Genomic DNA, 19,705 nt, shown 5'->3' with positions numbered 1-19,705 from the left:
GGGTCTCTGAAATACTTGATTCTATGAGCAAGATTCCAACGATGAATGTTCGCACAGAGCCCGTCACCACTCCAGAAGAATTATTTATTTGGAAGTACTCTGTGACAGACATAGAGCCACCCTACGATCCAGAACTCACTGATATCCCCTCTCCCGTAGCCAAGTTCCACTTCTCAAGGTTAACAAGGCCTCGTGAGCAGGTCTTCTCACGACACATGATCACATCATTGGTGTCAATCTCACCAAGGACTTTATTAAAGAAGACAGTGCTCTACTCACAGTACGTARTAAGGAGAGAAGACCGCAACATCTACACGTTCACTGATGCAGATCTTCATAACCTCTGCGTATATGACGTAATTTACATGCACAAGATCCTTAACGTCTACATGGAGAGGAKGTCAACATACCAAATATCTCTCAAAAGGCTTATTGAAGTTATGCGTRCGCAAGTGATGTATTACAGCCAGAAGGATTTTGAGTTGGCCATGAGATTAGCACAGAAGAATCTGAAGATTACTCCTCCCTACAGCAGGCCTAGTTGGGTATCTAAGTACTATCCAAACACCATTCTACACAATCCCGTCTTTGGGTTTGTGTATTTGGACAAGGATGAGATACTAAGATTCTTTGATCCCACATAAGTTCACAAATATGCAACAGAGACGCTGGAATGGATCTTCAAGTGTTTATTGGCAGAGGTGGATAACAGACATTACAGGGTTGGCGAAGTGTCTCCTCTCTTGGACGCGATTAAAACTCAAATCAACTTCAGAGAGTTCATCTTCAATGTCTACAGAACTGTCAAGTTCGATTTYGTGTAYGCAGTAGACGACTTCCCAGAGTCTGAAGTGTGACTCTCTTCTGTTCCAGAATCCGGCCTAAGCTTCAAAATTTTGTCATTTAAGCTTTGTAATTCTTTTCATTRTAATTCTTTCAGAGGATGATGTTTAATCACTTCTTGTAATTTCATTTCAATTAAGTCATACACTTGCACTTCAATTTTAAACTTTACTTTTTCATACTTAGGGGGAGATTGTTAGCTCTCATTTCCTTAATGTAAAAGTATAGAAAAAGTAAACTGCGAGTATTGACAGAAGATGATCTGTCACAGAAGACCACAGAGGACCAACAGCAGAAGATGCTCAAGCGTTCAAGTCTCAGGTGACAGAACCTCTGTCGTGTCGCACAGAGGTTCTGCAGCATGTCTTCTGTATAGATCTTCTTTAAGCTGTTTTACTTAGTTTTACTAACTGCTCGTGCTTATCACGTGTTCTTGTTTGTAACCTGTTTATGATCTAACGGCTTAGATTAATTTGCTTTAGGTCATGTCAGAAAACGGTTATTTACTTGTATAAATAGCAGCGTAGGCCCTTGTATTTCAGTGTGCTTCAGTATTGTAATTGTCAACATTTTCATYAAAATTGAAAATCATTTTGAAGCTCTCTCTTGTGTTCTTYAGTCAWCTTARTYGTGTTCTTATTGATTTCTACTGTGCTTGATTGTTATTACTTCCGCTGYATTATCACTGTCAAACATATCATCAAAGTAAGTAATCTATACCAAGAAACTGAGTTAATCGATCCAACAACAATCTTTTGAGTGTGGGTCAACTAGTCCTAAAGGGATACAATGTGTGTTTCAAGAATGGCATTGGTGAAATAAGGGATGCCTCCAATACGTTAGTTGGAAGCGTAAACATGACCTCGAATAAGATGTTCCCTATCAGGTTTGACGATAGAAACTTTTTTTTCATTTAGCATGACAATTAAGGATGCGTCATGGCTTTGGCATTACCGTTTGGGACATGTAAACTTTGGTGCTCTTACTCACATGCAAAAAAGTGGGATGGTACGTGGCCTACCTCAAATTCAGACCATGAACAATGTATGTGAAGGATGCACCTTAGGCAAACACTCTAGAGAATCCTTCCCACACGATACGGCTTGGAGGGCCGCAAGACCCCTAGAACTTGTTCATTCGGATATATGTGGTCCTATGAGGACCTTGTCTATTGGAGGAAGTAGATATTTCCTTACATTTATTGACGATTACAGTCGGAAAGTGTGGATATATTTTTTAAAAGAAAATTCATAAGCATTCAATTACTTCACCATCTTTAAAGCCTTGGTAGAAAACCAGAGCAATCACAAGATAAAATGTTTGAGGACAGATCGTGGTGGTGAATATGTTGCACGAAGATTACAAGATAAGATGAAAGAAAATGGTATTCGTCACCAACTTACAGCTAGTTACACTCCCCAACAGAATGGGGTTTTAGAACGAAGGAGATGTTAAAGGAAAAACATTTACCCGATGTTTTCTGGGCAGAAGCAGTCGCTTGTGCAGCCTATCTGAACAATAGAGTGTCTACAAAGAGTCTATTTGATAAAACCCCTCAGGAGGTCTGGAGTGGCTTTAAGCCTAGTGTGCAACATCTAAGGATCTTTGGTTGCATAGCCTATGCCCATATCCATGAACAAAGAAGAGGAAAGTTGGACGAGAAGTCGGAAAAGACGATTTTTATAGGCTATAGTGACAGTACGAAGGCCTACAAACTTTATAATCCATCTACTAAGAAGGTGATTGTTAGTCGGGATGTAATATTTGATGAGTCCAAGGCATGGAAGGGACTCACATGTGATAATAAAGGTACATGCATTCTCCCTAAAGAAGACAGCAACAACCAAAGCAAATCAAGTGACGAGGAAGATCTTCCTGGTACGCCCCCTCAAACCAATCCTTCTCCCATTAATCAAAATAATCCCTCTCCTAGTCCCTCTAGTTCAGATGATGACACATCATGTAGATTGGTTAAAAGGACGAGAACTATGAGGGATCTTTATGAGAACACGCAACGACTGGACTTTGATGCCGTTGCAGATTTTGCCTTATTCGTTGATGCTGACCCAGTACACTACGATGAAGCCTGTAAGGATAAAAGATGGAGGGATGCCATGGACGCTGAAATAAACTCAATAATAAAAAAACGATACGTGGGAATTAGTTGAGTTGCCTAAGGGGCACAAAGCTATTGGCGTAAAGTGGATCTACAAAACAAAGTTGAATGCAAAGGGAGAAATAAATAAATTTAAGGCAAGATTAGTCGTGAAAGGGTACAAACAGCAATTTGGAATTGACTATCAGGAGGTTTTTGCTCCCGTAATCAGACTAGAGACGATACGGTTAGTATTGGCCATCGCAGCGCAAAACAACTGGAGTGTCCATCAAATGGACGTTAAATCGGCGTTCTTAAATGGGTTTCTAGAGGAAGATGTGTACATTGAACAACCAACTGGTTATGTCAAGCAAGGGGAAGAACATACGGTTTGTCACTTGAAGAAGGCTCTTTACGGGCTAAAACAGGCCCCTAGGGCCTGGTATGCTCGAATAGAAGGATATTTCTTAAAAGAGGGGTTCGGAAGTGCACCTATGAACACACTCTATTCATAAAATCACTCAGGAACAAAGTTCTCATAGTATGCTTATACGTGGATGACTTGGTGGTCACAGGAAATTCACTTCACTTAATTGTTGATTTCAAGAAGTCAATGATGTTAGAATTTGAGATGACAGATCTAGGTCCTCTTCATTACTTCTTAGGTATTGAAGTAACTCAAGAAGAAAACAAGATTTTCATTTCACAGAAGAAGTATGCTAATGATTTACTTGGAAGGTTCAACATGCATCAAGCTATTCCAGCAATCACTCCTATGGAGTTCGGCTTGAAATTAACTAAAGATTGCTCTGGTGATCATGTTAATCCAACACTATTTCGCAGCCTCGTTGGATGCCTTATGTACTTAACGACAACAAGGCCCGATATCATGTTTCCGGTAAGTTTGGTTAGTTGTTTCACGGAAAGTCCAAAGAGAAGTCATTGGGAGGCTGGAAAACGCATTTTGCGTTTCATTAAAGGAACATTAAACCATGGCATCATGTACACGAAAGTTGAAAATCCGAGTCTGAAGGGTTACAGCGAAGTGACTACGGAGGAAGTTTGGATGACAGCAGGAGTACCACGGGATTCGTTTTTTGCATGGGTTCGGGGGCAATATCTTGGCAATCAAAAAAACAAAAGGTTGTGGCTTTGTCTTCAGTAGAAGCTGAATATATGGCACATTCCCTTGCAGGTTGTCATGCTTTATGATTAAGAGGAATTTTGGAAGAAATGGGTATCGCTCAAACGAATGCTTTGAAGATCTTATGCGATAACAAGTATGCCATAGCCTTGACTAAAAATCCGGTGTTCCACGACAAAAGTAAGCACATTCGTATAAAGTTTCATTTCATCAGAGAACTCGTTCAAAATCACGAGGTGGAGATAGACTTCTATGAATCAAAGAATCAAATAGCAGATGTTTTAAACAAGGCGCTGCACAGTGGATGTTTCACTTATCTAAAGAAGGAACTGGGAATAAACTCTGTCTAGCATACGCGGGAATATTAGATTGTATGCTAGACCTGGTTGGTATTCACGTCAAGTTCTTAACGTCCGTTAGTCTCTTTGAAACAATATGTCTCTTTGAAACGGTGTGTCGGTTAAAATGTCGGTTTGTATGTCTTGTATATATGTGGTCTATGTATATGTCCAGTGATGTTGTTCTTCTGAAAAAAGTATAATAAAATATTCTTAAGTGTTTGATAGACCATTATCTCCCTAACATTAACAAAGGATGTGAGATAAGGGGTTAGACAATGTCAAGAATGGTGGTACAACACTTATTTTCATCCGGTTACCAAGGTCACTCCATATGAAGTAGTTTATAACAAGCATCCACCGATACACCTACCATACTTGCCAGGCGAATAAGCTAATGAGTTGGTCGAAACGAGTTCTCAAAAAAAGGAAGAGATAATTATGAGGTTAAAGTTTCGTTTGGTAAGAGCTCAAGTAAAGTTGTAGAACTAGGCAGAAAGCACACATAAAATAGAACCTTTAATGCGGTAGATTCGGTATGGCTTAAACTACAACTGCATAGAAAAAAAGTTCAGTTTCGATAAAATAACAAGTTCTCACAATGGTTTTATAGCACATATTCCCTCGTAGTTTCAAAATCAATTGGGAGCATGTGAAGCACGACCAATAGCTATACTGGACGGAAGTTGTCAAATTTCAAAGTGTACCGCAATTGAATTCTTCCTCTTGAATAGAATACATCCGTTTCCACCCAAAGTATCCTTAACAGTAACCGCTATGGTTAGAGGTTCTGGAAGATACTGTTGCAAAGCCTTTTTTCCATACCGTATTATTTTATATAACAAAATCACGATTATATTATACAATATTGACCATGGCGAGTCAAAAAATTGCCCTTTAAATCTTAGTTGTTTAAATCAAACTTGATTTTAGATCTCAGTCCTTTAAATTGTTTATTCTTTAATTTTCGAAGATACAATTAATTAAGGATATTGTACAATATTTTACAGCATTGAATCTTCCATGGTTTTCCATCAAATATTTTTAATTTGAAAATTACATTTTATACTCTTATAATTAGTAATTTGATTTACTTTATATCTCTTACTTTTTCATTTTTTATCTACAACCCTTATCATATTAATACAAGCAATTGTATATAAAGTAAAATGCATTTAATAATATGTTTCCTTTTTTACAAATTAAATCATTAGAATCATCTCACCAATATATTCAAATCGAGCACAATATTGAATATTTTTTGATTCAATAAGTCTATTAAATATCATGAATCAATACAAAAATTATTTTGTCTTATATCCATACATTTTCATTTCACATATTTAGCTATTTATACTATCTATACTATGTTATAAAACATGTTAAACAGTTTTTGTTGAATTTTTAAAGATACGAATTTTGATGCATCATATACAAGTTTAAAAGCTTTACAATCTCTCACGTTCAACAAGATATTTAAAAAATAAGATTATTTTTTATTTTCATGTTACACTTTATATCCTTTTAATTAGTTATTTAATTTACTTTATACCCCTTCGTTTTTCATTTTACACGTTTATCATATTATTATATATAATCATATATTAACTAAAATATATTAAAAAAATACGTTTATTTTTTTACAATTATAGCATTGTAATTATAAATATTGAATATTTTTAAATTTAATCATATTATTAAATAAAATAAATACACAGAGAATTATTTTTAAAACTTATCTTTAATATCTTAATATTTCATTTGGCACCCCTTATCTATACTATATTATCAAGCATACTTTAAACAGTTAATGGTAAAAATTAAGAGGTACATTATATTATGCATCTTGTACAACTTGTAAAGCTCTGTACAAGTTGTAAAAAAGACTCCTAATCCCATGTACCCAAAACATTCCATGTAGATTCACGCCCTTTCGATTGTCACTCTCATTATTTACGCTCTACCTTGCTTATCTAATCGGTCCTTCTCAATCTCCTCAAATCCTCATCAAACAATTCTTTTGTTTTCTATTATGCCATGCATTCAGTTCAAGAGAAGGCAAGATTGAATTTCAGTATAAGTTAATTCTCAATTTGCAATTGATTAGATTTTTTTATAGGTTTTAATTTTGGAGTCTACCAATCCTTTAATATCCAGTTCCAGCTCTTCATCGAGTTTCAAATGCTCGATTTCAAGTAGTGCATCCTTATCAGATCATATTATTGTGTGTTCGTCGTCGATTGGCGAGTTCGACGGAATCCCCTGGACATATTTATGAAAATCCTGAAATTACTTGGAACAAAAGAGGTGGCTAAGCTCATAGTTGTTTGTAAATCATGGAAATTAATCGTTTCTGATAATATGTTTTTGATATCTTATCTTTAGAATTAGCAAGGTCCGTGGGATTCGATGTTCTTCATTGAAGCCAACTTACGGTCCTGTTATCCTCTTCGGTATGTTTTTTCTTTGCTATATTTATATGTATTTTAAATAAATTTCTGAATTGGCAAACAAGGATTTTGCATTTTGAAATTTTAGATGCTACGATTTACGAATTATTCAAACAGAAATTCATTTAGCTTTCTTTTTAATATGGTTGTGTTGAGAGCTAAAACTATGGTTGCTTTAAAATTGTCATTTTCAATGCTTTAGAATATACATATTTTTCAACAACTAAATAGGGTTGATGGACGAAGAAATGAATACCTATGAAATTTCGGAGCTTAGAAGCTCTCATAAAGCAACTTTGTTATCAAAGAAGGAAAATAAGATCCATGGATTTCTTCCGGTCAGGTACATTTTCATTCCCTTATCATCTAACGTCTTCAGTGTTCTTTGATTTCCTCTTCAATTTTTTCCTGTTGTTCTTAATCAACAATTGCATGTGTATGTAACCACATACATGTAAACATATGTATGTATATCAGGATTTTACCCTAGCAGCCCAAAGCAAGACATACCGTGAATAGTCAGTCAAATATCGGGAGAAGTATCGCAGTGAGTTGAGAGCATTGATGGTGTCAAAAAAAGAAAATGGAAAGCCACATTTAGCTTCTACAAATCCGTTTGTAAAGGTAATCTTTGTGAAAATGGAACTACTTAGAACCGTCACAATGATATCCCTCCCCACAACTCTAGGCGGTAATACTTGAGGTTGCTGGTTTGAATGGGTTTCAAACACAAGCAACTAATTTTGTCACCTATTCATGTTTACCTGAGATCACTACTCGTAAATTGCAGTGGATTTTGATCAAAGATTTCGATTTTGATCAAATCATGAAGTTGTGGTGTTGTTGGTTGTATCTGCTCACTCTCTTTGATTATCACCACATGATGAAATTGTTAATAGCAAGGCTAATGGAAGAATAAGGCCAGTTTTGGTTGTTTGGACTTGAAATTATCTTTTTGATGGTCACTTTCAGTTCTTGCAATATTTAATTTTGCAATATTTCATTCTTTCATGTTCTAATGATATTTTAGTGGATTTGTTAGATACCAATATGAGTTCTTTGAATGTTTTGTTGGCAAGGTTCAACATTATTTTTTTCACCTTTCATTTTTATTGACGAACTTACATAAAGACAATATCCCTTCAATTTACAAAGCTATGGGTTGATTTTGGATGACAATTTGGCCTCCTTTTTACTTTAAATAGATTTTGAGAAATTTATCAAAAGAAAAGTCAAATAGAATCAGGTAAATGGTATCATATTAACTTTTACAGTTGGAAAATACTAGTTCTCATTTCACATCAAAAGTCAAAGTATGTGTCTTTTCTAAACTTAGATGTTAGGAATGATTTAACATTTTGGGTATGAGTAATTATTTTTATTTTGTTGTCTCTGATGATTTTGGTATATAAAAAATTTAGTTTTGTTTTTGCTTTTGATGATTTGGGTAAGTGAAAGAAAGTATAGATATCATTTTATTTGATCGATGAACTTAACGAAAAACAACATGGGTAGTATTTTGTTGTTGGAGGAATCACTCCAACTTCTCTTGGAGAAGGCAAGTCTTCTTCCGTTGTTGGTCTTTGTCAATCTTTGAGAGCTTTTGTTGATAAAAGGTAACATTTTAGTTAACTTTCAACATTCTTTTTGTTTGTTAAGGATATGATATGGGTTTGAATCATTGTATGATTATGTCTCGATCTTCAATTTTAATATTGGTGTTCTGTTGTGGATGCTTTTATCGATGGGTAGCACTAAGGATTCATGGTCCTGTTTTAATGAAATTCAATGGGATTTGTGTGGGTATCTTTTTTAATAGTGTTATCAGTCTCAAAAAAAGCAGCTATGGGGATGCTTATCAAGCATTTGTCCCCAATACAGCAGCTATATAGTGTTGTTATCGAGTGCAGGTCCATAGGGGCAGATTGGGCCTCTTTCGGAGCATTTTCAGGGCTTTTTAAGGTCTGTTTCAGGGACGTTTAGAATCTCTTTAGAAACTGATATTGATCAGTTCTTTCGTCTCCGTCTAGAGTGATTCGATTAGGGGTACATTGTGAGATAGTAGGAGTATTACTTGGGGTGGCAATCGAGTTCGGATAAAACTGTTGTCACATAAAATTATGCTTATATTTCTCATATTATCGATTTGTTCAGATTGATAAGCCGTCATTTTGTTTGAGGTCTGTTTTAAAGACATTTAAAATATGTCTAAAATCATGTCATGTACCCGACCAACGGACGTGTACAACACTAGTTATAATGGTACTTTGAAGTCTATTTCGCTATGTGTTAATAATAAAATCGAAAAAGAAAAACCATTTTTACTAGTGAAGAAGTTCAAGGGCTTTTGACAATGTCTCTTTGAACTTGGCCACATCAAGCTTTACATTTTGCTTATCTAAATAAATCGATCTAAAAGCACCCCATCCTTTCCTTTGAATTGAACCTGGATCCCTGAACACTTGATGGTTATGTGGGTATTGGTCTATCAATGTGCTCTCCTCTTCGCTAATCTTATACTCCAAATACTTCAACCCCATTGCCTTTGAAGGCTCTCCAAAATCAGTGTTTGCTAACCACTCCATCTTTCCGCATGGAACCACCTGTATCACCACGCCATTTTCAGGCAGAAACACCATGTTGGTTAGCCCTGCACCATGAACCCCCATCATCACATCACATGAGTTCACAAGTCTTGAAACCTGAGTCATATTCGCATTCATTTCGGTCACAATCACCTCGAATCCCATCTCTTGAGCTGCACCAACCACGTCTTTCAGGTTCATAAAAGCTCGGGTCTTTTGTCTTGAAACTATTAGAAGACGGGGTCTTTTGATCGAGCTGTTGGTTAATTTTATGGTGGTCGATCGCTCCAATGAGTAGGAACTTCTCAAGAACCGTATGAAATCATTCATTGAATCGGTGTGTAGCTCTTGCCGATCTTCCTTATTAAGACCTACGATCATACTTGGGAAGCAATGCACTTGGTTGTCGTTATCAATATCAATGTTCTCATACCTTGATAGTTTGTCCAACACTTTTTGGAATTTGGTAGTCCATTGAGAACGTTTGTTGGCCACGAGAAACCGCACTTCTCGATTGAATTCTCGAGAAGTTGCGTAGAGAGGGATGATGACATCTGTGAAGGCATGGAAGTTATTCCCACCGTACCCACCAACCGAGAAAACAATGGCTGGTTCGTTGTACATTTTGGTGCATTTGGGCATGGTTTCAGCTTGTTCTTCGATTGCTTTTATCGAGAAATTGGTTACGCTTTGCATTGCTTTTTCGTCACCTTTACGAGCATACGGCTTGATGGTCCATGAAGCATTTTCCACATGCGAAGAAAGCACGAAAATTGTGGAAGAATTCCCTTGAATCCTGACATCGCCCTTCATCATGCAGGTATCTGATCTTGGTTTTGTTGTGTTGCATAGTAGCTTTGTTTCCTTTATTCCAATATCTATCGACAATCATCAGAAAGTTTCCAAGTTAATTTGTTTTGTGGGTCTTGATCAAGTAATGCCATCATCTAGTATAAATCCTGCCAAATAATACTTTGTTTCCTTTACCATTTTCAAATCCTAAGCAATTCAAACCCCTCGCAAACAATGCTATCACTCCCCCTCGTCGCTCACGGTCACCCTACCGTTGTTCGCTCTTCATGTCACACTATTGGCTCCTGACATGAATCTCCCTCTTTTTTATCTAATTTTAGGGGCTTACGGATAGGTTTTTTTGAGTTAGAATGATGTAAGTAACTTACTTTTAAAAGTTCGATAACTTGTTTTATTGAAAAAAATTGTATTGGGAGTTAATCATTCAAAATAATAAAGTTTAACGGTTTTTTCATTAAAAAAAATAGTTCATGGATTTAATAATTCAAAATGAGAAAATTTAATGATTTTTCATTTAAAAAAATAGTTTATAAACTTAATCATTCAAAATCAAATAGTTTGTTGGGTTTTCTAAACTTTTCTCTTAAAAAATAAATAGTTTACTAACAAAGTATAAATTAAAAATTGTAATCAAATAATAATACTTTAACTGTTTTAAATTTAAAATTATTAAGCATTGTGTTATGAACTTGTTCAGTTTATAATATTTATATTATATTAATAATTTACATTATTTTAGTTTTCTGTGATTTAAATTATTTATTAAACAGTTTATTTTCGTTCTACATTTACGTTGATAGAAAATTAAAATGATAATTTATTTAGAAAAAAAAATCAAATAAAAATTTATCTTAATTCATCTAAAAGAATTAATATTTGAAGACACTTTAATAGATTTAAAGTTTAATAGATAAAATCACAAAGTTGGTATATGATTGGTTTGAATTTGTCTCTAAAGATTAAAAGTGTCTAGAGGTCCCGAGTTTAAATCTAAAGAGAAATAAAAATCATCTTATAGCCAAGGAAGTTCAAACACGATAACTCCGAATTACCCATAAAATAAATAGTTATCTTGAGATTAATTAGTTCGCATAACAAATTAAGTATTCAAGTTAATAAAAAAAATAATAGATGAAAAGTCAAACAACCGTTGCAAAACAATATCTTTTGTACTTACATGGCGGTTGTGGTTTGTTCATTTCGTGGGTGCCCATCACCAATTTAAGCCCATCAACAATTGTTAGCCTAACATTCACTACAAAGAACCAGAATATTTTTAAATTAAAAGAAGAATAAATTACATTAAAATAGAACCAATTTTAATCTCATTTTTATTTTAAGAAATCAATTAATAAAACTTTTATTTTTGGATCTAAAACTAATTTAAGCACCCGATAACCTAATAGCATTTCCAACAGCTTTTTTATAATTTTTTTAAAATAAAGAACCAAAACAGAGATTTTCTAAAAAAATTGCATTCATCTACAATAGATTCTCAATTTTATAATTTATAACATAAATTATATTATTTTAATATTCTCTAATTTTTCATCGAATACACTTTTTTAAAAAGAACTTTTTATGATAAATAATAACTCAATCTCATTGATGAAATAGAGTAATTACCTAATTTCAAGAAGATTGTTAGGAAATTATATGGGGATTTATGATGGCATTGGAATTGGAGTTAGATACAGGTTTAGTGTACGTATATCTAGTGAAGTGGGAGAGAGGAATAAGGTTCTCGAGCTTTTACAAACTTTGTGATTGTTTATTAAACGCTTATCCGGTAGGTGTTTACAGGGCAATTTTTCTCATCGGACAATCATGACAAGGCCCAAGAATCTTACCTGGTAAGAGCGATGATAAGGATAGAGAGTCTTACCCGGTAAGTGAGGGTGACGACTTTTACCCGGGTAAGTGCTTACCATATATATATATTGTTACATACAATACAATTTTCATATACTACAATCTTACCCACAAAATATTCATATTGTTCTAAAGTGTTTTGAGTCCGTGAAATGGTGGAACTTGCATGGCTCTAATACAATAACAAAGTATGTGTAACCTTATTAGATGAGATTATTTTTCCACAAATCTCTTGAAAGAAGAATATCGGTCCAAGTTTAACCTTTTTGACGAGCCAACTCATCTCAACTATGGGCTATGGTCTAGAAACGTACATAAAATTTAAAGTAGTATGGTTTTAGGTATATATACTACATGTTGCTTTATCGAAAATGTGACATATAAAACGACTTACAAGCAGGTAGAGGAGCAAGGTAAGGCTTGAAAACGGTGCATAAACAACATGTGACGATGAAGCAAACGACCAATGCAGTGTACCCGAATCTTTTCTGGTCGTGTCTACTGAAGCTTCGAGCGAAAATCTCGTCATATTTCGTTTCTTTCTGATCCATCTCCTATGACCATGCCAAAATGCTGGCGATTGAAAGCTGCAAACATGTATGTGCGATCCTGTGCATTATATATATTATGTATATATATATATATACACATATATAGAAAGGCCTGCAAGAAAGGGCTTCTTTGTCAATGATTGCTGCCCACGATTTCAATGTATTTGGTAGTTGACTTATGAAGGAGAACAATCTATTGCCATTTTTAACAACTCTTCTCTAATTTGACCCTAAATTGGAATACAAAACTCCATGTCCATTGCGCACACATCATCATTTTTTGGGTGAAAATAAAAGTTAAGGTGAGAAGAGTAGAAAGAAATTTTGATGTACTTTTGGATCAATTCTAATTGAAGATTAATACTGATGCGGTGCAGTGAGATATATCAAATCAATTCTGATGATAAGCGCAATTGATGGGGTTGAAAGTGATTAACAGTCCAAATCTCTTCTTATGCTTCTTATCTTAACTCTTATTCTCACACGATCATTTGCTTTTATATATATATATATATATATATATGCATACATACACACACACACACATAGATATAGGCAAAAGATCGTGTGAGAAGGAGAGTTAAGATGAGAAGCATAAGAAGGGATCCAGACCCTTGATCACCTTTAATCTAAAACTCATTCAAGAATCGTGCTTGATACATGGATTGATGCGGTGCATCTCATTCGAACGTGCATCAAGAGTGGAGATCCCCTCTTACACTTCTTACTTTAACTCTCTTTCTTACTGGAACCCAACACATATAGGCGGTTTATTTTACAAACCATGCAAACCATAATTAATGCTTATATTAGAAATACAAATTACTATGATTCATTAATTATGATTGGATGGGAAACATAAGAAATGAAGTTCATCATTGGATGCACATTAGGATGAGATGTACTAAGATTTGATGTACCAAGATGCACTGAATCAATCTCCATATCAAACGTGATTCATGAAAGGGTTTTTGATTAAAGGTGATCAAGCGTTTAGATCATTCCTTACGTTTATCATATTAACTCTCTTTCTCACACGATCATTCGTATATACATATATATGCATGCATATATATATATACACATATATATACATACATATATATACATACATACATATAAAGGAGCGATCAAATAAAAACCACCCTCATCTGTACAAACCATACAAACCACCCTCATACGTCGATTTTATTGTTTAATCTTATGAAATTTTTTCATGAAATTGTTTAATCTTGTAAAATTGTTTCATATAATGTTTTTTTTTTGATGAATTTGTTTCATATATGGTTATGAAATTGTTTCATATGATATTTAATGAAACTGTTTTATGTATTTATCTAAAATTAAAATAATGAAGATGATAATATCCATGAGCAACACCCTCCATATTAAAAATTGTTAATCAACCTCTCATAATTACAAAAGTGAACAAAATGAAAAATTATGATTGGTTAAATGAGGTTTTCACGGTTTGTACAAATTGAGTGGTTTTTTTAACGCTCCTCCATACAAAGTTTTCACGGTTTCTTTTTATACATATATATATATATATATATATATAGAGAGAGAGAGAGAGAGAGAGAGAAAAGCTCATTTGCAAACTCATTTTTTTTCATGAGGACCAATTTTGACTCTCCATCTTATTTGAACCAACAACTCACATTAAATGGAATTTTTAATTAAATTTATTCATTAAGGTGATTAGGGATAAAAAAAGGAAATTAATTCAATCACACACTTACCATATTTCACGTTTTATTTTCTTTTTTAATTAAAAACTTTTACTCCCTTAAAATTTAAAATAAATTTTCTTAAAAATTATTAACATTTTAAACAAACAAATTATATAAAATACTAGAATTTCATGTTCTTCAATATGACATTCATCTCGATATAGTTTTTTCTTCATTTTAACCTTTTTTTACGTAAAATGGTATATATGTGTTATATCCATTATGAATATGTATGTACATTCAAGTGTACAATAACTTGACATAGTAAGTCCGTAATTTGACATCACCTTCTTCAACGTTGTAAAGCACCAAGTTCTTCATCACCGTAACCCAACACCCGTCAAGACCGATCAAGAACCCATTGAGACCGAGTGGAAACCTATCGAGACCAATTGAGAGAGGTCGAGAATCCTTTTACTGAATCCGTATGTGTTTATGTGTGTTAAACCACAACTTACCGTCTTCGTATGTGTTTATGTGTGTATATGCAAGATAAATATTATGATGAACATCATACTAATATACTTACTATAGCGTTATTATATACACGTGATCATGCCTAAATATTCATGATGGATAGTATGTAAATCCATGATAAATGTTACACTAAAAATGTACATTCATGACGAATATCATATTGATAGATAAATGTTGCAAAGTTATTGTATATATATATATATATATATATATATGATGAATAGTATGTATATTCATGATTAATAATATGTACATTAATGATGAATGTTATAATGAAATTGTATATTCATGATGAATATCATACAGATGTATGAATGTTGAGAAGTTGTTGTATACACGTGCACACATGTAAATATTCATGTTGAATAATATGTATCATATTGATGTATGAATATTGAAGAGTTATTGTATACACCCAACATATATATATATATACATGATGAAGGTTATAAAGAAAATGTATATTCATGATGGACATTATTTATATTCATGATGAATGTCATGACGATGTATGAATACTGAAGATTGTTGAATATACATGAAAATACATAACTATTCATAATGAATGTTATACTAAGTTGTATATTCATGATGAATATCATACTAATATATGAATATTAAAGAGTTGTTTTAAACATAAGAACATGCATAATATTCATAATGAATATGACACAAATATACTATTTGACGTAAAAAAACATAAAGAAAAACTATACAGAGATAAATGTCAATCGAAGAGAATAAAATGTTCAATTTTTTGATGTTATTTGTTTGATTAATATATTAATTATTTTTAAGATGATTTAATTTAATTTTGATCAATTACTAAAATTTGTCCTTATGTTTACAAAAAAATTGTGGGTTAAAATTGACCCACACAAACCCACACAGGGAAGAGATATTTTACAAACCTATATATATATATATATATATACCATAGGTTATTTCAAAAAGTGATAAAAATTTGAGAAATAAAGAAGTAATATCACTTTTTGAAATAACCTATGGTATATATATATATATATATATACCATAGGTTATTTCAAAAAGTGATAAAAATTTGAGAAATAAAGAAGTAAAGAAGCCACAATATTTTGAGACCGGTTAAAATTTGCGACAATGCGAAAAATAGAGAGGCTTGTAGTTTCGGAAGTTTTACAAATAGACGGAAAATGGGTTCAAATGTGAACACATGTGATTCACATATGAACTGTTTTAACTGATTCACATATGAACTAATTAACTGATTCACATATGAACTAATGAATCGATTCACATATACACCTATGTGATTCACCTATGAACTAATTAACTTATTTACATATGAACCAGTGGGTTCATATGTGATTCATTTAGATATTTCACATGTGAACTAATTAATAGGCTCATATATGAAAATATAGTTCATATGTGAATAACACGAGTTCATATATGGACCCGTTTGCGTCTATTTTTAAAAGTTACGAAACTACTCATTTATCTTCTGTATATCCATGCGAGGAATTATCTAGTGCTTCACAGTCAAAGCCACAAATGTTGACCAGATGATGGGTTGTGATCACTTCTTTACTTCTTAAATACTTACTACTTCTCAAATGTACATTTCCATATATATATATATATATATATATATATATATATATATATATAGGTGGGTTATTATACAACCCTTTACATTTGTACAACCAATACAACCCAATCTCAGCCTTCCATTTAATTTGATAAATATGTAATTTTATAGAAGTTTTGATTGTTTCCTAATATAAAGTATTGATCATAATTAAAGAACCTTATTCATCTTTCATAAATATTTAAATTATAATAAATGAACTCTCATCATTTCCATAAATATTTCAATTTATTGGGTTGATTGGTTGTACAAATACGATAGGTTGCATTTGAAACAAACTCTTTCTCTCTCTCCCTCTATATATATATATATATGGAAGATAATAAGTTCATTCATTATGATCATGGTTTCTTTTAGAAAACAAAATGAAATCAAATATTTATTAGAATAGATGGTCCGTTAATATTGGTTGTAAAATAAACCTCCCCCCCTCTCTCTCTCTCTCTCTCTCTCTATATATATATATATATATATATATAAGTAGGTAGGTTTATACGAGAAGATATCTATTTAGGAAAATAAGAGAATGGCCAAATTACGCACAAAATCACATGTGATTTTAAATTAACGGCCAAAAAAGTGTGTGGGCTACCTTATGGCTAAGTCGCAAGGTCTATTAAACCCCATAATTCTTATTTGTAAAAGTAATGAAAAATGTACACGTATGGAAGTCTGGAGACCCAATGGAAGACGGAGATGAGAAGATTCTAAGTGCTGAAGACAAACAGAGATGCAATGAAAGCTCCAGAGGTGCTATGAAGACCTGAAGCACTTAACCTGATAATCTACTTATGAAAAAGTTCATCAGGTCGATGAACTAGCATTTCCATAACCCCTCTAGTTTACAGCAACTAAAGAATCTTCAAGTATCATAGTTCAATCAGATCTACTCTAAGCAAGCAGATATGTGAAGAATCCTGATTGAACACGCTACCTAAAGATAGCTGGAGATGACTCATCGCCAGCTTGAATTCTGTTACACTAGGTAGTTAGAGATAACTCCCATCTTTCTAGATAGATATTTTCTCCATGTTTATCTCATAGATATCTCATACTAGATAGTTATCTCTTAAACTAGATTGCTAGTACAAATAACATTCATATGTCTTGTAATTTAAGTAATCCTTCTCATTATCTTTATTCTAGTAAAGTTACATGAAAGCTTTATACTTTCTTGAATATCATCTAAGCTGTTCTTCACCTTCTTCATCAATACGATATATTTAGGTTCTTAAACATAAATCTTCGTGTTATATTGAGAGAACTGGGATCAACAATTGATATCAGCACGTATTGATTGATTTTCAATCAAAACAATCAATTTAAACTTGAGTATTCAAATCTCTTAATTTTTTCTTCTTCTCATTTTTCTTCGAAAAACACTTAAATGGCCAACTGAAATTCAGCATACGGTGTTGGCTCTCTCACCGAACTCCCGACTCTTCAACGAAAAGAGTATCCCTAATGGAGGATAAGAATGGTAAATTTTCTCGAGGGGATGGACAACAATCTTCTTAGATTTGTCCTAAAAGGTCCTTTCTTACCCAGACCCTAGTCCCAATATTTTATGGAACAAGAACCACAAATGAAGTTGCAACCTATTATATAGTGAAAGATGAAAGTAACTGGAATAAAGACAACATCGAAATAGTAGAAGCTGATAGGAAGGCAAAATGACTGCTCATTATGGCCATTCCTAATTAGATTTTTCAATCTCTAGATGCTTGCACCACAACAAAGGAGATTTGGGATGAGTTGGCCAGCGAACTTGAAGGAGGAGCCAAGACAAGGAAGAACCGAGGAGCCCAATGCTTAAATGAATATACAAATTTCAAAGCATTACCTGACGAACCGATTCAAAAGACATATGACCGCTTCAACACATTAATCAACCAATGCCATAGAAACAACATTACAAGAAATAAATAGGAAAACAATGTTTTATTCCTCAAAACTCTCGGTGATGAATGAACACAACTGTCCATGTCCTTGTAAGCAAACCAAGACTTAGAAAACTGGTCACTCCATGATGTCTATGAAACACTTGCTACCCAAGAGCAAGATATTCTGAAAAGGAAGCTGTCAGTGGAGGACCTCTAGCCTTAGTATATGAAGAAAAGGAGGTTATAAGAGGCCCCTCCAAAGAGCATCACAAAAAGAAAAGCAAGAAGGCCTTAATCATAGAATGTGAATCAGAAGAAGAAGCCTCAGATTCTGATGATGATCTCAAAGCCTTCACCATATCTCTTGCTCTGATTACAAAACAATTCCAGAAGAAGTTTGTCAAGAGACCCTTTGAAAAGGACAATAGGAGAGAGACTCAAGAAGGGAGAGATTCCATCCCACCTATGGATTGAAGACAATCAAGTTTCATCATAGAGATGAACGAAGAGAAGATAGAGAAGAAAGAGAATAAAGAGAAGACAAAAGAGAGGAACGAAGAGAAGGAGGAGACAGAAGAAAAGATGGTCTAAAATGCTACCGATGCAGAAAGCTAGGCCATTTCTCTAAGGATTGCGAGAGACGCCTAATCAAGGATGCAAACTACTACAAAAATAAATACAAATACAACTCAAGAGAAAGAAGCCTCATGGCGGAAAAAGAAAATTGGGTGTCTGACTCTTCATCCGATGAAGAAGATAAAGCTCTCATATGCCTTATGGCCAAGTCCACTGTTGAATCCTCTTCCGACTCTGTTGACCAGGTATGTAATTTTTCCCTTGATGAAACCAAATCTGCTCCATCAAAGCTAGAGTTAAAGGTTATAAAACTTTCAGAAGATTTCCTAAAATAAAAATAAAAATTGAACTTTGAAAAATCTAAAAGGTTGAAAGCATAAAAAGAAGTTAGTTTCTACAAAAGAGAAACTAATCTTCTCACTGAAGAAAAAGCTGATTAGAAAAAGAAAAGACACGAATTGCATCTCTTAAGAGATCAAAGGAAGAAAAGCTTTTGGATCTGAACAAGAAGATCTCTAAAGATCTATAGAGAAAGGTAACTGTTAGCTCTCATTTCATTAAATGTAAAAGTATGGAAAAAGTAATACTGCAAGTGTTGACAGAAGATGATCTGTCACAGAAGACCACAGAGGACCAACAGCAGAAGATGCTCAAGCGTACAATTCTCAAGTGACAGAACCTTTGTCGTGTCTCACAGAGGTTCTGGAAACTGGTC

General features: G+C 33.6%; 1 protein-coding gene and 1 long non-coding RNA gene across 2 annotated transcripts; one reads left to right on the top strand and one right to left on the bottom strand.

Moving 5' to 3' along the window:
* Window positions 1-6,319: 6,319 nt before the first annotated feature.
* Window positions 6,320-7,817, top strand: LOC112525945. Its single transcript, XR_003070453.1, has 4 exons — window positions 6,320-6,727; window positions 6,806-6,873; window positions 7,102-7,213; window positions 7,348-7,817. It is a non-coding gene; the product is annotated as an uncharacterized LOC112525945 (long non-coding RNA).
* A 1,377-nt stretch (window positions 7,818-9,194) lies between these two features.
* LOC112525818 lies at window positions 9,195-12,709 on the bottom strand. Its single transcript, XM_025136098.1, has 3 exons — window positions 12,535-12,709; window positions 11,446-11,523; window positions 9,195-10,333 (listed from the first exon to the last, which is right to left on the bottom strand). Exons 1-3 carry the CDS (start codon window positions 12,689-12,691, stop codon window positions 9,195-9,197), a joined length of 1,374 nt encoding a protein of 457 aa, XP_024991866.1. The 5' UTR covers window positions 12,692-12,709.
* Window positions 12,710-19,705: the final 6,996 nt, after the last annotated feature.

This window comes from Cynara cardunculus (genome assembly GCF_001531365.2).
Source record: "Cynara cardunculus var. scolymus isolate 2C chromosome LG 13, CcrdV1, whole genome shotgun sequence".
Lineage (NCBI taxonomy): Eukaryota > Viridiplantae > Streptophyta > Magnoliopsida > Asterales > Asteraceae > Cynara > Cynara cardunculus.
The sequence above is the reverse complement of the archived record's forward strand: the minus strand, read 5'-3'. Positions and strand labels throughout refer to the sequence as shown.